We start from the raw sequence: 26,738 nt of genomic DNA on the forward strand, positions 1-26,738 counted from the left end.
ACAGTCTCATGTGTGTCAAAAATATTACAGCCGGCATCTTCTTCATTCGTATACCCTGCCGGCCATATCTAGCCGACACCTTCTTCAATCTTATACGTTGCCGGCCTATAATGGTCGGCATGATCTTCATTAGTCGATCTTGACGACCTTTCATACTTTCAGAATTGAAAGTGCGGATTTCTTCTTTGATTTTGAGTAGGATTTCATACAACAGATATGCAATCACCTTTTAGAAGTGTTTCGGTTCTGTGCTTCATTTTCGTTGCAACAAATATTCTCAAAAATAAAAAATTCTCATCAAAAATCATCCCAAAAAAGTTCAATCAAAAACAAAATTTCATAACTTGAATTCCTAAATTTTAATCTATTCAATCAATCTAAACTCAATTAATTAACCTAATCAGAATTTTTAATGTTAATGAAACAAGGGCTTATTAGCCATTTAGAAAATACAAGGTTAAGGAGTGGCTTGGTTTTACTTCATAATGACCAGATTTTGTCTTATTGGATATACCCCAATTAATCTGGGTATATCCAAATCAAGCCAGGTTTTGAAAGGGATAGACTGTTTTAGAGTATATCTCATGGTCCTTGCGGTGCAAATTCTGACATGACCATAGCCCACTTACTTCTCTCATTGTGCTCCCGGTGTTCATTACTCGGGAAGCGGCATACCGAAAAAGTAAGACCGAACCAAATTAACCGAGAGTAATCAATTCACTGGGCATCTAAAAAATAACCGAGAGTAATCACTGGGCTTCTAAAAAACATCGGGCATAGGTCTAAAGTGGATCCATAGTCTACATCCGGATCCAGTTATAGCCCCTTTCATTTGGGTTCTTCATTTGTTCGATTCAGATTTTCTCTGCTCATTTTTCTAGTTAGGGTTTAGGTTTTTTTCTCTGCAATGGAACTCGATGATATAGAACGATTCCACACAAAATTCGATCGAATAATCGCAGCTTTCAAATTATGCACGAACCGATCCAAAGAGATTATAACGATTCTCGAAGAAAGATACCACGATTTTGCAATGTCCGATTGCGAATCAGAAAACGAAGACGAAGATGAAGAAGAAACAAATTTCAACAAAAATTTCGTATTCTCAACAATTCCTCGCACTTTCGATGGTCTTCATACGAAAATCGATGGATTAATCAAAATGTATGAGTCGAATAATCAGATTAAGAAACAAAACCGGTTTTTGGAATCGTCTCCCGACATTCCTCTTACGGTCCCAGGGCTTGATTCGAAAATAGATAGAGTTGAAGAGTTCTTTCAGATTGAGAAGAAGAAACAGGAGCGGTTGATTAAAGTGTATTATGATTATATGATGAAGAATCATGGTGTAGATGTGAGAGTTCAGCTTGGGAATTTAGGAGCAGCAGCTCAAGTTGTAGCAGTAGTTGAAGAAGAAGATGAAGATGGAGATTGTGTCATTGATTAATATAGAAATCAGAAGAAGAAGATTGTGTTTTGTGCTTTGTTAAGGGTTTGATATGTATGGATTTTTCTTTTCTTTTTTGATGAACATAATTTAGGGTTTTTAATTTGGGGATTTTGCAATCTCACTTTTATTTTTTCCTTACTTTGTGAAATGCAATTTGCCAACCATATTTGTTGATGGTGGGCTAATGAGCTAAAGGAAGCTTTGGCAACGGTGGATCGTCGCCGACTGCACCAAATTTTTTGTACTTCCAAATTCAGGTTGCATTACCAGTTTATGTCCATCTCCATATCATCTCCATCAACTGCAATCAGGCAGAACCAACCCACATCCAACCAATTCAGCCAACATTTCACGACTAATCCGTCCACATGACCAACTGATTCAAGACTTCATTTCCATAACCAGTCGCATCAACATTTCGGCTACAGCACTTCCCCCTTCCTTGATGTCTACAGCTTCACATACAGATGCCATTCAAAACCACCATTCACTCTCGCCTGCAAATGAAATTGAAGCACCCATCGAGGTGTTGTATACCCCATTCCAACCTAATAATGACGGCAACTGCTTGTGAACACCACCTGCTTGAATTTCTTCTGTTCGCAAAAGAATGAGACGTGGTGAATGAAATACCACAAAATATTGTGGTTAGAGGACACGTCCACTGTTCCTCTTGGGCCACTAGTGGAATCACACCAAAACTCTTCTTCCTCTAATCGAGTCAATGTCTCAGGTGGTGCGGCACACGAGTTGGCCCAGGCTCCTTTGGCACCGTAAATAGTCGATGTCAATTTTGCTTTTAATAAGCCAACTATTGGATTTGCTCGTAAAAAGGATTTGCTTACACTTTATACAAAAGCACTAAGTTATTATTATTAGCGAAATAACGATGTCTAGCTAACATAATAATGGGTATAATTGTGTTGCACTTACGTGTTTATCAACTTGGTATCTTCGTCATTTCAATTGGTATCAAAGTAGATAAATACGAAAAGATTTAACAATATGTATTTCGTGTGATCCAACCTATAAGACATGGGTCAAAGTATGATTAAGCGAAAGAGAAAATTAGTAAAAGACTCAATTAACGTATCACAAGAGGTTGTTAAACCACTCTCTGAATCAGAGGTTTCAAACAGTGATAATGGTTCTTCCTCAAGTTCGGAATGTTCTTCTGATACTTTGAATGAGTCTAGAGGATCTCATGATGAGTTAAAACTAAATCCTATAGGTATGTCTGATGACTCAAACAGAAACTCTTCTAAGGACGACGCAAATTTTGTGGATAAGGTAACCTCTGTGAAACAAGTCGGTGATCAATTGCTTGTTACCACCCTCCACCTAAGTATGTCTTCTTAGATAATAAAGAAACTTCAGGTTAATTTATAATCAAAGACTACTAAATGTGAAAGGCTTTGTCAAAACCTCGAAAGGTTGAGGGAAAATGATTCTCAACAACTACAAAGTCTTGAAGACAAAGTAAGGGCTAGTCTTTCTCGAGCGGATTTATTAAAGAAAGATCGCGATGCTGCTCTTGAAAAGGTGTATTTCTTGGAAAAGAAACTTGTTGAATCTGATGTAATGATTAATTCTCAACAATTGTATTTTGAAGAGAAAGAAGGTGCTTATTTCTCTCGAGAAAAACACCTTGAGGCTGATCTAGCAAGTGCTTTTGATAAAGTCAAGACATTGGAAGAAGAAAATTTGAACTTGAAAAAGCTCAATAATAGCTCAAACGATTTAACCTCAATGCTAGAAGCAAGTAGAAATCATCGTGATGCACGGGGATTGGGCTATAAGGGAATAGATGCTTCAAATATTAACAAAGAGGTAATATTTGTCAAAGCTATGGATTCTTTTCAACCAGAGGCCTCCATCGGTGATGAAGATTCTCATAATCCTTGTAAAGAAGTTGAGATTGTCAAGCCTGCAAACCAGGTTCAACTGAACTCTTCTTGTACAAGTGTGGATGAAAGCATCTCTACCAAGGTAGTCAATATCGGTTGAACAGGCCGATATTACAGGTTTTTATCGGATATCGAAAAATACCTATACGATATCAAAAATATCGGTGATACAAAACGAAATGATATTATCGGTTGTACAGGACGGTACAAACCGATATATCGGTTTTACTTGTACACCGACAATATCGGTTTCGTGAATAAATTTTTCATCAACATGCATCTAGTCTTTACAGACAAGTACAATGTCAATTGGAGCAGGTAAAAAGCCCTAATATATTTATAATTATAAAATCAATGACTATATGGTAAGATATAAGATGGAAACCATATTTCGATTGCAAGGCAGAGAAATATAAAAGATTAACATGAAGGATAATAAAAAAGATTTACCGGCATAATGGGACAACAATCACAACGTTGGCTAATAAACCACCTTGTATTTTGGAAATTTAAGATATGTGTATGATTCTTATTATTTTTTACTATGGTTTTATAATTATTTGAAAATCCATATTAAATGATGTATCGCCTGTAAAAATAGATATTATCACTCGTATAAGTGTATAGGACCTGACCGATACGATACCGATACGCGATATTAACTACCTTGATCTCTACCAGTGAGTAGCAAGTAATGCCTATAAAAGACAAGAAAAACATATCTCCATCGCAAGTAGATCCATAAAAAGGTAACATTAAAACCCATACCTTTTATGTTACTAAGTATTGTTATTTTTGTGGTAATATAGGACACTTGTAAAGGGGATGTAAAATTCGTAAGATGCATTCTCCTTTGTATCAAACGAATTGGCTAATTTGCCCTCGTAAAGAACACAGATTACTATCGTCCAAAGTTTAGGTAAAAACATTATTATAATAATAGTTCAACTTTTCCAATCGCTCAACAAGGTCATCTCATAAAAGAACTGATAATCGAAAGAGAGACGACTTTGTCAATGCAAAGACAAGATCTGATGTTACATCTTGAAGAGAAGAGGTTTCACAGGATCTTCAATAGTATTATCATATTAAACCCTTCTCCAAAAGGGTTCCTAAGTCCGGCACTCAAACCACAAAAAGGATATCTAAAATAGATCTTGAGAAAGAAAATCAGTCGTTGATATTAGATACATATGGTTATAAGTTTCTGGCCAATAGACTCAAAAGGGAAATCGGTCAACCATAACTGACTTCTTTTAATCTTATCTTCTTATACCATCTCATGTTTTTTTAATGATTGAAAAAACTCATGATACTTAAAGTTATATGTAATGACCCGTCCCTCCAACGATATTATCCCCACTTAGCCAACACGGTTGTCCGGCAGTGTGGGATTTTCAACGGGCATCGCTGCGGTTATCCAACAACGACTTCCCAGGAGGTCACCCATCCCAGGATTACTCACATCCGAGCACGCTTAACTGCAGAGTTTTTTTATCAACTTTGGAGCCAATTGTGCTGAAGAGTCCTCGGTGTTAGGAAAGGACAAACCATTACTTATATTTCATTCGGCCAACCACTGTCGAATATAGGGGTATTAAAATACCATCACCTTAAGTTGGAGCCGTCCTCGGCTCCAGAATATAGTTGCAAGCCCAGTTCTCTGACGTTCCCTACCCATCATGAGAAGCACCTGGACCAACCCCGTCCAGTGCACCTTCCGATCCTCGGCAGGTGACCCGTCGTCGGCTCTGATACCATTTGTAATGGCTCGTGCCTCTACCAATATTATCTCCACTTAGTGTGGGGTGGTTATCAGGCAGTGTGGGGTTTTCAACGGGAATTATTGCGGTTATCCAGCAGTCACTTCCCAGGAGGTCACCCATCCCTGGATTATTCCCACCCGACAAGCTTAACTGCAGAGTTTTCTACCAACTCTGGAGCCAATTGTGCTAAAAAGACCTCGGTGTTAGGAAAGGGCAACCCATTAATTATATTTCATTCGGCCAAAAACTGCCGAATATCGGGGTATTGCAGTATAACAGGATTTTGTATAATTATAAAAGAATAAGATAAGTTTCAGTTATCATGGTAACCTTAAAGAAGAATATTTCCTTTAGGACTTACTTCCGAATTTTGGTAATATTTCTGAAGTTCATGAACTTCCGATTTTGAAACAAAACTACCTTTTATAAGACCATGAATCTTACTTATAAGAAGATGTTTTAGATGGTCCGAAATTCCACATATATTCTCGATTATACTCCTTGTGTTTTCGAAAGAATTTTCAGGCTTATTAAAAATATTGTTTACAATGTCTCCCAAAAAGAAGAACAATGAAAAAGAATATGTGGAAGACTTGAGCAAAGATATTTCAGTTCTAATAAACTCGTGCAGGTTTCGAGTTTTATCTAGAAAACTTCATATAATTCTTTTTATTAAGAATAGGGAAGAAATTGGTGACTACATATGTGAGTATTGTATTGAATTAGTTGAGAAAATTCTTGACTCAACCACCACTTGGAAAGGAAGATTCGAGCTTTATTCTGAATATTGTCCATTTCTTATCAAATCTTCTCTTAGTGAGGTTAGAGAAACCAGTTTGTTTGAAGGAATCTTGGAACTAATTGGAAGGAGATAAATGCTCAAGGAACTGATTTCTCATGCAAAACATGGAATTGCTTTTCATGAACAAAAGTTAGTTCACCTCAAATGGTCATCTACCTATAAGGATATAGATGTTTATAATATGAAGTTGTTGGATTACTACAAGAAAAATCTGTTAGAATTGGAAGCCGAACTGAAAGAAATCACAGAAAAAAGCTTTAGTTGATAAACTATATATGAATAAACTAATAAATTGTTGATTGATTTCCATGTTTGTGTAAAGTTTATTCAAGTTATCAATAATATGAATGATTAATTTTTTGTTTTTAAATTCCTTGTGTCATTCTTTTGAAGTTACGATTGCATTGCTTGATCTGAATGATTATTTCTTTTACTTTGCTTATATTGATTTAAATGATGCTTTATCAAATGATCATATGTAGATATTGATTAAACTCATGTGTGAAGTCATGATTATACTATTATCAAATTATATTTCATAAATTATGTATTTGGTATACATATGAGTTTCAGTTTTAGTTTGTTACATTGGAAACTTATAATCCAAGACTTTGTTGACCTTTCTATGGTAAAGGGTGTCTTTGTTGTTATACTTTTGTCTTGCACGGAATAATAACTCACATCGGGAGAGTTCTTTAATGAACTGGTGCTTAATCGTCATATCTTTTTGGGGAGAGTGGTTGTGGAAACGAGGGAATAATTATTTTGATAATCTTTCCTTATATGAAAACTTGATCGGTTCGGAACTTAGTTTGTCATATCGAATAATAAGGTAACGATTTATTTATGTTTGTTAATCGTTTTCCTATTACGAAAAGCTAATTTAAAATGCCTATTTTTGCTTTTTCTTAACGAAAAGTACGCTACAATTGTTATGTTTCAATTGGTCCCGATTAAGAAAAACTAAATAAAATTTGGTTTTTTTTTTTTTTGCTTAACGAAATAGGAGGTTCAATTATTTTAGTCCAATTGATTCCTAATAAGAAAAACTAATTAATTATAATTTTAGTTTAGGCTTATCAAAACGAAGTACGATTATTCAGGTCTAATCAAATCATTGATAAAACTAGTAACCTAGTTTGTCTTCTCTAATGAGGTATAATTATTTATGAATAATTAGATCCTGATAATCAACCGAATTAACTCTTATCTTTTCCTGACTTATCAAATCTAAGGGAAAATTTCTTCGGGCAATTGTTTTCTTGATAAGGTGCTGAAACAAACTTAGGTAGTTTCGGTTTTAGTATATTTTCTTATTAAAAAAGGTATGTTAGACCTTCGTGCTTGACTCTTATAAACTTGTAAGATCCTTTTGGTTTGATCTTGTATTTTCTCACACTACACCAAATATGGAGTTTAGCAACTCAAATTCGCAACAGCTTAGCAGCTGTTGCGAATCTTCGGTTGCGAAAGAATTGCAACACCATATTTGAGTTACAAAATCGCAACAGTTTTTAGTTGCGAATCGGAACGTTTTGGTTTTTACACGTGCCACTCATGAGTGTGGCTCGGAACACATTTAAGCTGTCTCACTATTCAGCCCATTCAGCTTCAAAACTGACTCGGTAACCCTAATATTATCAAGCAACCAGACTTCTATCTCATTATCTTATTTCTCTGTCCTTCTCCTTCTTCCTGTATCTCTACTTTCACCCTGCTGCACAATGACCATTAACATTGAAATCAATTCTTTTCCCTTTTTACTATCATTACGGTCAAAATCTCTCTATGCCCGTAGAACCCCCAAAACCTAAATCTAATGGTTGTTGTAGAAGAAGAAGAAGATAGTGAAGATGTTGAAACTAGGGTTAGTGAAAGAAGCAGCCCGTGTGCTCCCGATCTCCTTGGTGACTATAAGAAGAGGAAATCAAGAAATAATTGAGAGTTAAAAAGAGGAATTAGAAATTGATTCTCAAATTACAGTGATTGAAGAATTAGCTTTCGTTTTAGGTCTAAGATTAAGAAGTTAATTGAGAAAACTAGGGTTTTGTTCGTGGTACAAATTGAAGAATTAAACAGAATCAACAGATGAGTTTGTTTTAATATGGGTTTAAAATTGCTTCATTAATGGATTCGAGTTTCATGGATTAGGGTTTCTAACAGATCGGGGACTTAGGCTTCATGGATTTGAATTACAGATAAAAAAGATGAAACTGATGGTGAGAAACTGAAAGAAGAAGATTGAGTTTGTGTTCTGAGGTAATCTTTCTTACTCATTTGAATTGAATTTCTTTCATGAAGTTGTATTATCAAATTTGGGTATTGTTATATTCAATTTTGAATTGAAGATTTGGTGGAAATGGAGTTGAGTTTCTAGTGGTGTATGTAAATGATTGGTATGTACTATAAAATAGATTTCATGGTGTCGACATTGTTAACTGTGAAATGCTATTACTTATCTCTCCTGGTTTCTTACTGTTACATTTGTTATCTGCACAAATTTGTGAATATCACAGGAGCCATCCAAATTCTCTTGCTTTCGATGTATACAAGGAGGCTGAGGAGTTGCTGAAAGAAGAACCACATATGGATTTCAGTGGCGAGGTTCCTTACCCAACTTCTTTTATTGCGGGAATTTGTGTACAAGTATATCATCGTGCTTGTATTTTCTTCATTTTCTCTGACATAAATGTTTTTCTCTGCATTCTATACATCTTAATTTCAACTATTTCAGTTCCAAAGGTTTGTTATTCGTACTGAATGTGCTCCCCACTTATTTCTTAAAAGTTAGGGTTGGATACTGTTCTGTTTCTACGATTGTTGATCATACATATGATGCATTTGCGGTTGGAGCTGGTGGTGCATGACTTGTAGAATCCAATGGGCTTTCTGAGCAAGGATTTAATACAGCTTGTATCACCAAGTTATTTCCTAGACATTCTCATACCATCACTGCACAGGTAAGGAGTATTATCGACCATCGAATGTTCATTTGTGAGTCATGCTTAACTGGTAGAAGTTAGAGGTGTTGTTTAGATGAAGCGAGAAGCATAAATTGTTTAGCATAAATTGGGATGCGCCAGAAATTACAGAACTTTGAAGCAAATTATAGGGAAGCATACTCCGCTCATGCTTTTACTGCTTGATTCATCTTTTAGCGTTTTTACTATGCTAGCTTCATCAAACTACGTACCTGCTGCAGAAATGATGCATCTACAGACACATTTCAGAATTTGGATACCTGAATATATCACCAATTTGAGCTACTACAGGGTGGTATAAATGCAACACTAGGGAATATGTTCGAAGATGATTGGAGTTGGCACATGTACGATACAGTTAAAGGAAGTGACTGGTTAGGTTAATGTTAAATACTAATACCCATTTAACTTCCTAGTCACTCCAGAGTGTTTGCTTACTTTCTTATCTTTTTATGTACAAGTTTTTTAATATATTTTCATCTAAAGTTCTTCCTTGTTGTGTTGACCTGTTGGAACTATTTGGCTTGATGTAGGTGGTCAGGATGTTATTCAGTACATGTGCAGGGAGGCACCAAAAGCAGTCATAGAGCTAGAAAATTAAGGATTACCATTTTCCTTTGCCGAACTAAAGAAGGAAAAATTTATTAGCGTGCTTTTGGTGGTCAAAGCCCTGGACTACGAGAAAGGTATTTTATGGTGCATGCTTTTTTTCTTCATATGATGTCTTAAATCATTCATTTAAGCTTTTCTGAACCTGTGTCTGATCGGCCATGCTTTGTTGTACACTCTGTATGGTCAGAAAATGAAACACAACACAAAGTTCTTTGTGGAATACTTAGCGTTGGATCTCATCATGGTCAATAGTGGTAACGCAACTGCATCCTTTTTCTACTGCTTGTAAAGGTTGACGTGGGTTTACGCTTGTTATTGGAAGCTCTTAAAGTTATCAGATAGTCGACATCCTTGTGCAATATCTGGTCAAAACCTCTCTACCACCTTGATAAGCCCAAATTCCTGCATGTTAAAACATGGAGTCCATGAGAACTGAATTATAAACATGGGTAACAACCAAATAATACATTTACGTAAAAAAATTTGATGCTTATCTAGATATATTTTAGTAGTATGTAGTAGATCTATGCAAGACCTGCAGAATTTGTTTGCATCACATTATGTTCACCTTTGAGCTTTTTATTATGTGTAGGGATATTGATGATTCATTAAAGTAGTATTTCTCAACATTTGCACTTCATTTTCTATACTGCCAGTTTGCTGGCAATTGATGGTATCTTGATGTGGATTATACTTGAGTGTTTTTTAGTTCATTTATAATGTCTTTTCTTTTGGAATCATGTCTTTTCTTTTAGTTTACTCTTATATGTATCTGATTTATAATTATGCTAGTAATTTCTCAACAAATGTTAGCCCACTTGTTAATGTATATGAAAAATGAATAGGATGGTCAATTGTGTGCTATCCATCTTTCGGGATCTTCATTTTGTCATGTTTTTAGAGATTCAGGGTGTGATTCGATGTTTTGGTCTGCAGAAATCCATAAGTTATAGTGTGTTTAACTAATGCATATCTTTATATCTCAGGTTGCTTGTGGTTTAGATGATAAATCAAAGGATCCTATCATGGACATAGTTGGAGGAGATGATGATAATCAGTCGACAGTCCTACAGAACATCGAAGAATTTTAACAAAAAAAAAGTAAGCATTGTAGTTGAAGGACCGGACTCCTCTTTTACTTCGTATATGTAGTATCTATTAGACTATTTAAGATTGGATACATTTTTATTGGTTGCCGTAGGTGTACAGTTATGCATTTTGTATATTAAGTTCTTATTACATGACAGGTTATAAGCTAGGAATAAGAGCATAAGCTATCAATTCTTATTAATTTGATTTCCAAATGAACAGGGACAACTTCATGTTACAGGGAACTTTATTTTTGAAGCGGTGTGATACAGAATTCCTTGGTTGCCTGAGGACATCTAATGTGAGAGTTCTTTTTACTTCAAATCATAATTTTGTAAGATTACCTTGGTATAATACAGAATCCATAGATATACAATCCTTCATTTGTTTATTGTGTTCGTTGTGCAGGTTCTCTTGGGTATCACAGATTCTGAGATAGGATTCCTGGATAAAGTTGAGGATGTAGAATATGAGAAGCGCACTGGTAATGTTTCTCTGATAGTAAGTTCTCTCTAATCATTGTTCCATTTTTTCAGTTTCTTATGTCTTAAAGAAAAAACCTTTAAGTATACCTTGTTTATGGTGCAGTTAATGTTTCGTATCTATTACAAATGTTCTCAGCTTGTTTTTTTTCCTTTGGCAGTTAGTTTTTATCATTCTTTTCTACTTCAGTGGAGTTTGAATTTGCTTTTCTTCGTAATGATGGATGTGTCATGGATTGTATCTCATAAATGGATAATTTTTGTGTAGGTTCTCTTGGGTATCACAGATTCTGAGTTGGGTCTTCTACATAAAGTTGAGGATATAGAATATGAAAAGAGCACTGTTAATGCTTCTTTGTAGTAAGTACGATTTAATCACTGTTGCATTTTTTCAGTTTCGTATGTCTTAGACAAAACCTTTAAGTATTTCTTAGCAAATGAGAATAAAACAACTTAGGAAATGACTATGTTTAGTTAGTTACATATCCTTTCTCATTCTTTATAAACTGCAGAGTGTGGAAATGGGTAACAATGATGTGTTGTAGAGAATTCTTGTATGTTGTAAATGTTTTGCTGAAAAGCTTGCAACTGAACTCTGTTTTAGAAAGTAGGTACTGTTGCAGGTACCCTAATTTTAACCAGGTCAAAATTGACCTGGAACAATTTTTGGTGTTACAAATATTTCGAAACAGTTGTACACTGTTGCTAATTTTATACCGGAACTATCATAGCCGGATCGGATAACATTGTCCGGTTTTTAAAAAACTGGGTAAAAATTTCGTAACTGAGTAAAGTTGTTGCTATGTATCATACAGTTTTAAGAGTTGCAACAGTTGCGACTTCAGCTGGTCGCAACAGTTATTAGCTGTTACGCAATTTTGGTGTCAAAACAGATTAAAAGTGTCAACCGAAAATTTGCAACGGAAATTTCGCCATTGCAAAAAGCAGCAACATCGACTTTCATAATAGAGCCAAACTGTTGCGACCCCGTTTTGCAACTTCCATTTACTGTTGCTAAACGGTAAATTGGTGTAGTGTCATACCTGTCATTTTTGTGACAAAAAGGGAGAGAAATATATGGAGTATATGGGTGATTTATACTCACTAAGAAATAATGTATGTGCTTATAGCATTTATTTTTGAGGTGATTGTGTTGTTGAAACTTGGAATCAAATGTATGAAAAATCAGTTAAGAGAATGTTATGTAATGTAATATTTGTATTTTTTTAATTCATGTATCCTCCATAAGTAATAGAGTTTTTTCACTGAAATTGAAAAAGGGGAGATTGTTAGAGCATTGCTCAGTTGAACCCACCAAACGTTGGTATGTCAAGGTTGGTTGTCATATTTTAGTATCAAAACTCATAAGTCGCTTGATTAGATTACTATAATCAACTTCATTAGGTTAGACTAGGAAGTCTAGAAATGCTGACACATACAAGTATTACTCTGAAGACCTGAAAATTAAGAAGACGTATCGACATCAACGATGACATCTTCCTTCCACTTGAGGTTAGTAATACATGACTTGACTTACTTCCATTTATATATCATAAGCTTTCAATTCATTTCTGATATATTGAAAACATAACATGCGAAGTTATATACATGAAATTATGGTCTAAAAGACTTGATCATTGTATTTTGATCAAAGTGTCAAGGAACAATATATCAATAGTGATGAGTGTTTTATATTGGTGTATTTAGTTACGAAGTATAATTCTTATCTTTTGAACTTCGTAATTGCGACATCAAGACCATAGGTTGGATTTCATACCTAGAAATTTATGTTTAAATACATAAGTTTAAGGAAGTTAACGTCTGAACTTGTTTCGTAGTTGAAAGGAAAGCAAGAGGATTAAAGGTCCGGTTTTCATTGAAGATCTTAAGGTTGGAATGATCCTAAAATATATAGGGAATCAAGGTAGACCCGATCCTAGCTTATGTTGGTAGTTAAGTTATAATCGATCCATACCTATATTGGAAGTCAAGGTGAAACCGATGCTAACTTGTTTTAGGAGTCATGGCAGAACGGGTCCCAATAAGCAAAACCAATTTCTCTAAGTCAGGTACACTTTAATTAGGGTTTGTGCGATTTGGAAATTGGGTTTGTAAAATAGGAAATTTCAAGATATCGATATAAGGAGTAATTTGAACATGTGCTGAAATCTTATTTCTTAATTGTTCGAAGATATTCCTTGATACTCAAGGTGAGATCCCAAACCGAAATAGTAGAGAATTTTTTGAATTAATATGTTTTGTTTTACCAGCAAGTAAAACATATCTCTGGAAATATATATTAGTTAAGTGCTAGCTAATATTGAGTTGCCGTGGTTATAAATTTAGATATTGGCTAGAGTTAGACAAAACCGAATTTAGTAGCTTTATTCATATCTTAAGAATATTTTCGGTTATGGAAATTCCTTGGTGTCCAAAATACCTTGGTCTATAGATAGTGAAGTTTTTTTTTCTTACAAACTTATCCTGAGCCAGGCAATTCGTTTCGTAGTCACATTTGTAGCCGACTAATAGTATTACTTGTAATACTATTTTGGAGAGGAGAATAACATAATTAAGCGAAATCTCTTATATCCGCTAGTTTAAAGACTTCTTTGGGATCAATAAGCGTCTACTAGTACCGTTGGCGGGAAACTAGAATTGCATTATTATTTTATTTTTAAATTATTCTTGATTGCACCTAGTTTGATTATTCTTGAGAGACTTCTCTTCTAACATAAATTCACTCAAACTAGATCAAGAGATTAACATTAATTCAGATTTGTTTTTAGATATGATGTTGACTTGTGATCATCCATTGTTGACAGACTCCATTCCATGTGTGATCGATCATAAGTTCGAATCAAGTCTGTTACTGTGCAAAGAAGACTATTGAAGATTTGAAGACAAGAATATTTTTCTTATTGGTTTCGTATCTTTGTGATTTGCTTCGGGAAGAAACTTGATCGGCTGGGATCCAACTAGATCTAGTTTATCTTTTGATAGACTTGATATTGTTAGTCATATTTAGATCGACAAGCTATCATTTGGTGGTACATTTCAATAATCCAATCTGGTAGTCCTGTTTGACTCAATCTGGTTAACTTGTTAATCTAGATCTTAGAAGACCTAAACCCTACAAAGGAGTTTAATTGGTTTTAAACATAAAAGTCTTTGTTACGCTCAGACATTTTATCTCTAATGAATTTCCTGAGATAAGAGAGTAGACACCAAACAAATTAGTCATTTGGAAGCGATGGAAAGGGTTGAGTGCTTAAAGTCTTCATAGAGTCTGAAACAACTTAAGATAGTGGACTCTATCTTAGGATTCACGTGCGTTGGACATATTGGTTGTAGGCGCAGGAATATTTAGGAAACTAGGTAACTACATATAGTTTACTTGGTCTCAACTATACGAAGTTGGTAGTGGTATTTGTATAGCTAGCGTCTTGATTCTGAGAGTATCAAAACTGCACTAGGTCCCGGGCTTTTGCAGCACTTGCGGTTTCCTCATTAACAAAATCTTGTTATGTCTTTACTTTTACTTTCCGTAATTATAATTATTGTTTTAGTTATAATTAAAAGTAAATACACTGCATATTAATCCCAAAACACTTGGGTTGATCCCTATAGTTAAGGTTCGGTTTCGAATTAATAACTATATACCAAGTGTATAACTTGTGATTGCTTCTTCTTGATAGTATATGTCTATATTAGACCACACAATGTATAAGACTTATAGGTTTATATCAAAAAGATTGTGGTGTACTTGGTACCCTCGTCATTTCACAAACCTATATAGTTCACAGAATTCAGACTGACCAGGAAAATACATACCAGTACATGTAACTTGCACCAAACAATTTTTCTCTCACAAGTCAATTTGAAACATTCCCAATATATGCATAGGCAGTTTGCACTGTTGTTTGGGAAATTTTCAAATGATCAACTTGAACAAAAGTAGTTTGTGAACAATAAATTGTTCTAACTAAGATTACTAGGGATCTATGAACATCCATTTCTTGAATCATATTTCGAGAGTTTAACCAAGACAAACTCGAATTCAAAAAATATCATATGACATAGTTTCATAAGATAAAATGGTATATGCCATGAAAAAATAGGATATGTCAGGCATCACATACCTCTTTGTTGATGAAGTTCTCGTGAATGTCTTCATTTGTTATTCAGCCTTCAATCTTTGATGATTATTCAGTGATGTCTGATACACAACTTCCATACTCTAATCCTAGTCTGAGACTTGAATTTAGTAGACTATAAATCAATATAATTTTGGACATCTATCATTGACAACAAGGTTGAGATAGCAAAACTTGTGATTTCAACCAAGAAATGCTCCACACAGAAACGTTTTAAAAATTCCGAAATAAAATAGCACAAATAACATTATCAGCCATGAGAATTTTCTCATTTTTCTCTAAACGATACATCTTTTTTTTTGTAGGTAACGGTACATCTTCTCTTACAATAAGTTGCGAGGACTATCCTTTTTGTACCCAAGATAGGATCCCGTTTTGTTATTATTTATGAACTAATTGAGATATTCATTTTCATAATTTTGATCATTTCTCCTTTCCTTTCTTCCGGCTACACATGATGCCAATCTTGAAAGGCAGTCAGCCACATAATTTATCTCCCTCAAGCGCATATAAGTCATAGCATTTTAAATGTTACAATTTCATTTACATCTTCACATTTTAACTATTCCCTCCTCCCTCTTCTTAGCATGTTCAAGTTCCAATTAATCTCTTTCCCGTCTTCTTGGCAATAAATATTGAAAAATTGCTAGCAGCGAGATAATCCTCATATTCTTAAATCACGGTAAGACTTTGAACTCAAATAGAAGGACTTTGGTTCTCTATAAGAACATGTTCCAATACTTAATTCCTGCTTAATTAAATAAATCGAATATATATTGTCTAAGATTAACTCCAACTTTGGTGACCCCTCTTCAATTGTTAGATTAGCCGAGTGATGAGCACTAATCAGTTCACTAGTTAAGTTATCAAGGTAAAATGGAGCATCACCAAAGTCATACAATAAACACTCACCACTTATTACTCTCAATAGAGCTTCGCATGGCGCTTTTATTTTAACTTTTCCCTTTTTAAAAATAAAAAAATGCTTATATGAATGGTAATCCTCAGTATTAATTTAGTACCTAAAATTAGTTTTCCTTTCCCACATTTTAGATCACATTGTATGCATATAAATCTGTTGATGTAATTTCATGTCTCTTTACAAGTTCTAGAACCTTATACGAATTCCACTTCAGCAGTTTTCCTGGTATCATATGGATTGTACGTCAGTAGTCTTTAGGGTGAGAATTAACTTGTTATTGTATTGAGATTTTTACGTTTTTACTATATTTAATATATATATAGCAGTAAGCTCAAAAACTCACATTAGGTCTCCCAGTGACCACCGATCGAATTAACCAAGCTTGGAAATTGCGATAACTTAACTTAGTCTAACACCATACGGATGTAAAATAAAATTCAGTAGATCTATCAGTTTAACCATCTACAGAAAATTAACATGTGTTTTCTACAAATAAGCATAACAAAATCTATTTTACCATTTCACTGTTAGTTGCAAAATTATATAGTAATAAACATAGATCAATTAAATATGTAAAAAATCTTCTTATAGTTTTGTAAAGTAAGTAACATAATTTTTTATAAAGTACAACTCATTGTATACGATAATATCAATTTCTGTAAGTTAGAAATAATCTTCCTTGAATAAGTAAAATTATACTTTTTAGTAAATCTTTGTACATAAGATTAACCAATATCCGGAAAAAGAAAAAGACTGCTTGAACATTTGAAAGAGAAAGTTAGAATTATCTTTCTGTTTCCCTCTTAGTTTCAAATTTGAAAAACTGAAAGACTTGCGTGTTAACCAAAAATACTCTATTTGGTCGTATTCATTCATGTAAATCATATTTCATGTCCCCATTTTTCATTTTTGTTTTGTTTTAATTTAGGATTTTGTAAATTTATATAACTAAAGGAGATTTTTAAATCGCTCTTATTCATCTATACTTTGTAGATAAAAATCGTTAACTATGAGTATTAGTTTTTGAAGCATAAGAATGAACTTGTATAAAAACAAAAATATTTATGGTTGAAAAAAATAATTGATTATGACATGTTATTGGGAATGTATGTTTGTCATTGGGCCTTAGCCTAATTTCCCCATACGGTTGAACTTATGTTTATATGGGTATCGATTAATTAATCACACGTTATTTTTATGGTTCGTGTGTGTCTACATATACAGGTCAGTTGGCATGCTTTGGTTTCAAGAATCGTCGATTTAATCGGTGACAAGAATATAACAGTTGTTGCTCCTGAAGGCATTGCAGACCCCCGTGGTTTTGTGGGTGTCATATCACTTGGAGCTAAATGAATCTGCATGGGAACAAGGTAATTGATACTAGGTCATATATATATATATATATATATATGAAACCCAATTACTGAGGAATCGTAATTGATGGAATAATCAAATGTTTAGATTCATAGCTACCAAAGAGTCGTATGCACATGACTACTACAAGGAAAAACTGCTCAAGTATACCGGAGAAGACACTGATTACACAGACATTTACAGTCGTGATAGCTGGAGAGCACCAACTCGTGTTCTTAACATCCCTTTCCACCAGAAATGGAAACTAGCACCGGAAGATGTTGAGAATAATACGGATCAACCTATTATTGGATACTCAATCATTTATGGAGGCGTATGTATACATAAATATTATTAATCCTAATTTAATAGATTTATTATTAATCAGGAATATAACTATCTATGTACATTTTTTGTGAGCGTGCAGGAAACGTTATACGTCGTTTTGCATTACAAGTAGCGAACAAAACAACAACCGGGGAATATGAAAATATGGTCATGCATGCAGGACAGGGTGTCGGACATGTGAACGATATTCTTCCTGCAGGTGACATTGTTAAGAGTTTTATTGAGGGTGCTGAAAAGATCATCAAGGAACTTGGAAGCAAGTATGGAACGATAGATAATGGAGTTGCTGACATGTCACTTGCATAACTGAATTTTGATTGGAATTAATAAGCTTAACTTTTTTAGTCTCTTTTGAGATTCTTGAAAGTTAAATTGAGAGATGTGTGTAATGTTGGTCAAACTGGTTCAAGCTTTCTATTGTTGTTCGAGGCTCTATTCCTTTAGGTATGGCGTTGGAGTACTCGATAGATCGGTTCTTGTGCTCCAAGGTTCGTTGAGTCAGCTGTATTAGTTGATCCTTGATTTTCTCGTTTCGTTTCATTTAGTTTAGTTTATTTTGTTTTATTTTGTTTTTATTTAAATTCTGGCACTCATAAGAGGTGTCAGTAGCTGTGTTGTGGGTTGATGACGTGGCCTCTCTTTTTTCTCTTTATTTCTTTTTTTGGAAGAAGTTCTTGTACTCTTTTGTTTCATTTCAATAATAATACTTCAAATAACCCTTTTTATTTAGATAAAAAAGGAAACATGTTTTTAACAAAAATAGAGTTATACCTGTGCTTAGGATTTTTATTTGAATAATATAATTTAAAGGGGATAAAATTCATCTCAAAGAGGTTGAATCAATCACCTTTTCTCTGTTACTGCTACATTGCACCTTTCAAAAGGATTTAACGCCTTACCTTCAGAACCCTGGTTGAAGATAATGCCCATTCAGTAGTTGTTTTGCTTGCTTAATTATTCTTCCTGTCATCATCTTAAAAAGTGATTAGCAATACTGTCGGGACGCATTATCTTTGAACACTTGGTTGATGAAACTGAAATTTCCTGACACATGAAGATTGTGTTTTGTATTTGAAAGGTTTTTGACAAAAAATTTAGCTTTAATGTGAGGGTATTGTTTATTATGCATATGGTTTCTTGTCTTTTGTGATATTGCAAGTTTTTCCTGGTCATTTATTCTTTAACACCATCCGAAGGACTGTGAGAAGAGGGATGAAATTCAGCTCAGAGAGGTTGAATCAATCACTGGTTAAAATCTAGATGGAAATAATCCCCTTATCTAGTGAAAGAGGTCACACCTGCAATAAACTCATCAATTTGACCGAACGATCAATAAAATCTTTATCTCATTACCTCGAATTTACAGCTATCTGGTTATTACAACTGCCAGCAGCTTCCGTAAAACGTGGGTTTCCAAGTTTTCAGTTTCTCTCACTCTTCCAAATGTACACCCGTTGACCAATATTACTGAAACGTAATGACATGGGCTTTTACCCTTTGGCCCGTCATACCTCTCTCTAGTGCCGAATTAGGTGCTACACTGAAAACAAGATTGATACATGGGGCTAACGGTATTAGCGAGGTGGCAGAATTACCAATGAATATCAAGCAAGAATATATTGAATACCGGATCTCTCCATTGGTACTCACCTACATTTTTACCGAACCGTCTCTTATTTTCGAATGTATAAATGAGTTTATTTTATATTTATTGACCCAAAAAAATAATCAATTTTACTTATTTTTTGTAGGAAATAATATTATTGTTTTGATTGAATTTACGAAATTGTGGTTGATTGTTTTCTATCACTTAAGTAGAGTTCACGCCATAATGGAACCAATCTATCAATTAATCCTTTAGATCGACTTAGATTTTGGTTTCAAAAATTTGGGGTTCTATGGTATTATGGGTCATTTCTGAAATCGCCAGTATGATATATGGAACTCATAATTTGAGAGACACTTCAGCAATCATATCTGTGTGTTTGAAAGAAATATCTTCAATTATATGCTACTGGAAATTTTAGATCTGTTTGATATAATGTTAATGATTTTTTTTGGTTGTTTTATATGATTAGTATTGATAAAACATGATTGATTCAAAGTAAGTGTATAATTGTAGGATACTGATTTTGTATCTCTCTTTTCGTTGGCTCGTCTCGTTGAAACAAAATGGAAGAAAGAAATCGTTCTGGTTTTATTTTTTTTAAGAAAAGATGACTAGGATGAGTAGACACCCTCCATGTGAACCTATATAACAATAGGTCGAGCAACAGGATGTCTACCCTAAACTATGCCATCTCATCTATATATTGGTCATAGAGGTTAGGGATGGAGAAAGAATTTAGGTATTTGGATGTGCATCGTACATGTACGAAGACTCTTTTCCTCACACACATTCCATTTGAGAATCTCTTAATTCGCGGTAAATTGAATATATCTACTTTTTTACGAAACAAGATAAAAAACTTAGCACTTTTCTTTTATATGTGGTAACAACGTAAGGTAAAGATTAAATATTTTGAACAGGTGATCTAAATTGAATAAGGTGTTGAATTGGTTAGCATATGAATTAAGTTTAAAAAAATAGGGGAAGATGGTTCTCGCTATTTTTATACTCGAACCATAAAAGCAGTGAGATAATCCTCATCTTTTTGAATCATAGCAAGATTTTCAACTCAAATGGAAGGACTTTGGTTTTCTTCAGGAACAAGAGTCCCAATACTTAATTCCCACTTAATTAAAAAAGGGGAAGATGGTTTCCTTTTCTTTTAATTCAGTTATTAAGTTTAAAAAAATAGAGGAAGATGGTTTCCTTTTCTTTTAGTAAAGTTATTAGCAGATGAATTGAGTTTTAGAAAATAGGGTAAGATGGTTTCCTTTAATTTTAGTTAGGTTATTAGGTGGAGCATCACCACGTGATAAACACTCACCACTTGTTAATTTCAATAAAGCATTCACCACTTGTTACTTTCAGTAAACCTCTGTACGACGGTTTAATTTTGACTTTTATCTTTCAAGAAAACTAAAAACCGGTTTATACAGATTATAATCCTCAGTATTAAAGTAGTACCTAAAATTAGTTGTCCTTTCCACCATTTTAAATCATATTGTAAGGATATTAATCTTGTAATGTGATTCATGTCTCTTTAAAAGTTTTAGAGCCTTATACGAATTCTACATCAATAGTCTTTCGAGTATTATATGAATTCCACGTCAATAGTCTTTCGGGAGCAGAATCAACTTTTTATTATATTGAGAGTCATACGCTTCTTATTGTATTTAATATATGTGGCGTTAAGCTTAAAGACTCATATTATGTCTCCCAGATAACAATGAATTAACCAAACTTTCCAGTTACAATAACTTAACCTAGTCTAATACCATATGGAAGTAAAATCCAATCCAGTGGATCTATCAATTTAATTTATTTAACTATGTACGAAAAATAACATTTTTTTCTACATAAAAGCATAACAAAATATATTTACCATTTCTATTGTGATTTGCAAAGTTATAAAAAAAGAGACATAGATCAATAAATGTACAACAAATTTTCTTATAGGTTTTAATCGATCAATACTATTTTCTCATAAGTTATCACTCATCGTATGCGATAATATCATTTTTATAAATTTATAATAATCTTCCTTGATAAAGTAAAATTATACTTTTTAATAAATCTTCGTATACAAAAGTAACCAATATCCGAAAACCGAAAGATTGCTTGAACATTTGAAAGAGAAAGTTGGAATTATATCCCCCCCCTCCCCTCTTGATTTCAAATTTGAAAAACTAAAAGACATACATACTCACTTTCGGCAACTTGAACGGGAAGTGGACTTCATTCGCTCGTCCATCCACCCTACCTCACAAGTCTGCAGGCCGACCAAGCGCCTGAAGTTTATTAATAATACTCGATTTGATTGTATTCATTTATTTAAATCATATTTTATGCACCCATTATTTATTTTTGTTTTGTTTAAATTTAGGATTTCGTGAATTCATATAACTAAAGGAGATTTTAAAATCGCTTTTACAAGATTTGTTATTCATGTATACTTTTTAAATAAAAATCGTCTAACAATGAACTTGTATAAAAACAAAAACGTATAGACTTTTCTATTGTAGTAACATTATGGTGGCCAACTAGATAATGTGGTTGATGGTGTGACAAGCAAAGACACACAGAAGCTTGCAAGTATACAAGGCCAAGTTATGATATAGAAGGTAAGCAGGGGGTCATTCCGCAGGGAGTGAGAGCAAACTAGAGAGTTTCCTAAGCTAGAAATGGAGACAGAGCACAAGACACTAAGGCGGAAAGCAAGGAACCAAGGCTGAGAGCCAAGGGCAGGGGGATTTTGTGCACTATTTTCAGTGCACATCAACTTCAAAAAGCAAGAAAAACAGACAAGTAAAACAGCAAGGGAAGTAAACTGAAATTATAAGTGATTGCAAAGGATTTGTGGCTAAGCCAAAGCTTAGGATCCACCTGGTGTCCTAATCAAATAGCATATTCCTAGGTTGAGTTGAGTCCAATGCATACAATAGAAAGGAAAGAAAAACAGCTAGCTAACAGAAATACCCCTAGTATTGACTGTCTTTTGACAGCACAATCAATCACAAGCAATTATAGCACTGCTTTCTTCCCAATGCACAAGAAGAACAAGCATATGGCATCCTATCCTAGCAATTTATCATTTGACAGTGCACCAAGGCTTCATCACAGCCTTGGCCTGATGCTGTTTAGCTCATGCTAAACATGGATAAAGAAATAACATTCATCATATGTGATAATTTAGACACAATTAACAACATTTAAGATAACTCACAACATATGCAACTTTCAACTGTTAACTGATAAGCAACCTGAAATTGAAATTCACTAACTAAAAATTGTCTCAATTCTCTACTGGCTAGTCCAGAGAGATACACAGTGCTCACGAGATAATCACAAACATTCAAGATAAAATTCTAGAAACAACATGCAAAATTAACTATCAACAGTGATGCAAAAATCAGAAATTGGGATTGCAAAATTAAAATTGTTTTAATTCTCTACTGGCTAGTCCATAGATCCCAGAGACTTTCACACACACCACATAATACAAATTTATACCCCCCAATTATCAGTTTAGGGTTCACAACCCCTTTTCCCCAAAAACAGAAAATTAGGTAAATTTGGTTTACCTAATTTTGATGAGATACTCACTCCATCTCGTCGACCCACTCTTCTTATGCTTCTCCTGGGTCATCTCCTGCTCCAATTGCTGCTCTAACATCAACTTATATCTTCAATTTCTCACCTAGGGTTTCAGTGATGAGAGATGAGAAATTGAGGAGATTAGTTGATGAAAAAGAGGTAAAACGTGATAGTGATGATGGGTTTTTGGTTATAGGTAGAGTAGAGTGATTTGGTGGCATAGGGAGTGGTGGTGGTGATGGAGTTGGTGGTGAAGGTGATGGTGGTTGCAGAGTATGGTGGTTGCAGAGGGTGAGGGAGAAAGAAGTCGATGGAAAGAAGGAGGGGAGTGTTTGGCGATGGGTATAGGGTTAGGTTGCTCGGGTGTGAGGCGGGTGCAACGAGGTTTGATGATCTGCGACAAGGAGCGATGGATGGGAAGATGGTAGGTGGATCTGACGGCGATGCGGAGGCAGGCGATGAGCGACCTTCGGATGAAGAGATACAACGAAACGAACGGTACTTGACGGAGTTAGGTACTGTAGTGTAAAGCGGAGATATCAAACTTCGATGCACAGCAAGGGAGCGACCGTTGGATTCAACTACCATCTAATCTGAAGGCTTGGAATTTCAGCGCTGTGGTGCTTGGCAGAGACTTCAGATTTTGATGCTCTATGAAGGAGCGACCATCGGATGCTTCTGAGAACTGATCTGATGGCTGAGAACGGAGGCGTTTTTGTGTGTAGAAAATGAGGTTGTGCGCACCATTCTTCGCGGCTTCCTTGCGTGATTTCTCCCGGCTTTTCACTACTTTTCTGCTCTTTTTGCTCCGCAAGTCATCCAGACTTTATTTATTACCTAAAAATGCAAAATTAATTAATAAAAATATTTATTCTTGAAAACAATGAAAATACAGAATATGGGATAAAATGTAGAATTAATGCATAAAAGATGAGTTAAATGCCAACAAAAAGGGATAAATATATACAATATTTGGCACTCATCAAATACCCCCAAACCTGAATTTTACTTGTCCTCAAGTAAAACAAAACTAAGGAAATCCTAACTATACCACTGTCGCTGGTCTCTCGAATGCATTTAGCGTATGCACTAAGCCTTTTAAACCACTAAGTGTCCCTAGTGGACGAGTTGAAGTCTCGTGAAGGTTTGCTTAGAACGTACCTATAAAGTTCTAGGTCAAAATATAAGCTCAGATTCCATCAAATGTGACATGTGCAAGTCAGTTAAGCTCACAGCAAAATGGAGATGTCAATCTAGCTATCAAAGGCACAATCCTAGCACTGATAACAAATAAAGACATGTGATAAGAGTGTAAAGTGTATCTACACATGTGTAAAGAAAGATCTGAAGTTATGACTACTAATCACCAAGAGATAGTTTCTCAGGCTAAGAACCAAGGTCGAAATCTAGCTAGCTGTCCGGACTTTACGAGAATTGTGAATGAGTTGGAGGTATTTCACAATTACTCGCGTTGTACATCAATGGCATACACCCTCCTTGCTTATTACAATGAAACAACAAAATGACTATTTACATGACTCTTATTTACATTGACTACTCTCTTTTTATTTTTGGAACAAGAGATGATGGAATTGATAAATACTTGATTTTTTTTGTATTTTTCTGATATTTTTTTTTCTGAATATATACATCGTTTTTTTTTTTTTTTTTTTAAGAAGGAAACACTTTTGATACATATACAAAAGAAACAAAAAATTACATGACACTTTGCAAGAGGTAGCCCTTTTTGATGCACCCAGTTAAATTCGATGGTTGTCTTTCTTAATGTAACCTCCACCTTCTATCCCAACCAACCAAAGAACAAGCTAGTCAAGTTTCGTTCAGTATTCTAAAGTGATTGTCAATCGTAACTTCCTATCAAACACCTTGAAGATCGAGGCCATACATGTATTGGTAGATCGTGCGCGTGCAAATTTCTTATCACTATGTGAATTGTGCTAGAATCAGGGTGCCTAAATATCTAGACTAAGACTCCTAATAAAATACATATTTGCACAAGAGTCAACATTTCAAGGTAAATGAGCTCCATTTTTATTTTTTTTCAATTTTTTTTTTTTTAATTTTTTTTGAATTTTTTTTCAATTTTTTTGGAATTTTTCAATTTTTCAAAAGAAGGAGTTCGTTTTCAATTATGGCAATTATCATGGTATCTACTCTATACCCCCAAACCTAAACTAAACATTGTCCTCAATGTTTCAAAATATGGAAAGAATTATAAACAATATATGAAGAGGAACATGCTGAGTAGAGTAAAAGGAGAGAGAATACCCGATTGTACGGCGAGCTCGATTAAAACTCCGTTATTCAAGGCAAAAATCCATCATATTAGGAGTCACAATGGATGAGCACAAAATATATACAAAAGGAAATTTAACTAACACATTATCTACAAGAAAATTTGGTTTTTAATGGGATTGGACTTTTTGGAAAAATTTGGTTTTGTTGGGAACATTTGGTTTTGATGGGAAAACGAAAATTTTGGTTTTTAGGGAAAGATTTGGAAAACTTTTTGGTTATTTAGGGAAAGAGTGGACCAGTTTAGTCCACATAGACTGGGTCCTCCAGGTTGGTTGTTTCAATGTCGGGTGGAAATGGCTCAAGGAATGGCTTTAATCTCTGCCCGTTGACTTTGAAAACGTTCTTGTTGGAGACATCCTCCAGCTCTACAGCTCCATGAGGAAAAACTGTGCGTACTAGGTACGGACCCTTCCATCTGGAACGCAGTTTTCCTGGAAAAAGATGTAATCGGGAGTCATACAGCAAGACTTTCTGACCAGGAGTGAAGGATTTGCGTAGAATACGCTTATCATGAAACATCTTCATCTTCTGCTTATATAACTTGGCACTGTCATAAGCCTCATTTCTCAATTCTTCCAACTCGTTGAGTTGAAGTTTCCTTGAATTCCAGCTTCGTCCAGAGAAGTTCAGCTCTTTGATTGCCCAGTAGGCACGATGTTCTAATTCCACAGGTAGATGGCACGGCTTTCCATACACTAGACGATAGGGGGACATGCCAATTGGTGTCTTATAAGCTGTTCTATAGGCCCACAAAGCATCATTCAATCTCAATGACCAATCTTTCCTGGACGGGTTGACCGTCTTCTCCAGAATGTGCTTAATTTCCCTATTAGACACTTCCACTTGTCCACTAGTCTGAGGGTGGTACGGAGTAGCAACCTTGTGAGTTATGCCATACTTGCGTACTAAAGACTCAAAGTACTTGTTACGAAAATGTGAACCGCCGTCACTGATGATAGCTCTAGGGGTACCAAAACGTGCAAATATGTTTCCTTTAGAAATGAAAGTACCACCTTGTGGTCATTTGTTCTGGTTGCTATGGCTTCTACCCACTTAGAAACGTAATCAACTGCGACTAGGATGTACAACTTGCTGTCAGACATGGGAAATGGACCCATGAAGTCTATCCCCCAAACATCAAAAATCTCCACAATCAAAATGGGGTTCAATGGCATCATGTTTCTCCTCGAAATGCTTCCTAGCTTTTGACAGCGTTCACAAGCAACACAATAATCATGGCAATCCTTGAACAATGATGGCCAATAGAATCCACACTGCAAGATCTTTGCAGCGGTTTTCTTGGCACTGAAATGGCCTCCACATGCTTGGTCATGACAGAAAGATATC

The 26,738-nt window shown here is 34.8% G+C and overlaps 1 protein-coding gene and 1 pseudogene across 1 annotated transcript; both read left to right on the top strand.

The window, feature by feature from the left end:
- Window positions 1–9,482: 9,482 nt before the first annotated feature.
- Window positions 9,483–12,058, top strand: LOC113293004. The gene is made up of 7 exons (XM_026541789.1): window positions 9,483–9,592; window positions 9,706–9,772; window positions 10,505–10,619; window positions 10,830–10,908; window positions 11,016–11,108; window positions 11,358–11,449; window positions 11,905–12,058. The coding sequence occupies exons 4-7, from the start codon at window positions 10,840–10,842 to the stop codon at window positions 12,053–12,055; spliced, it is 405 nt and encodes a 134-aa protein (XP_026397574.1). The 5' UTR covers window positions 9,483–9,592; window positions 9,706–9,772; window positions 10,505–10,619; window positions 10,830–10,839; the 3' UTR covers window positions 12,056–12,058.
- A 5,202-nt stretch (window positions 12,059–17,260) lies between these two features.
- On the top strand, window positions 17,261–18,175 carry LOC113294266 (annotated as a pseudogene).
- Window positions 18,176–26,738: the final 8,563 nt, after the last annotated feature.

Source organism: Papaver somniferum, chromosome 7 (assembly GCF_003573695.1).
Source record: "Papaver somniferum cultivar HN1 chromosome 7, ASM357369v1, whole genome shotgun sequence".
NCBI lineage: Eukaryota > Viridiplantae > Streptophyta > Magnoliopsida > Ranunculales > Papaveraceae > Papaver > Papaver somniferum.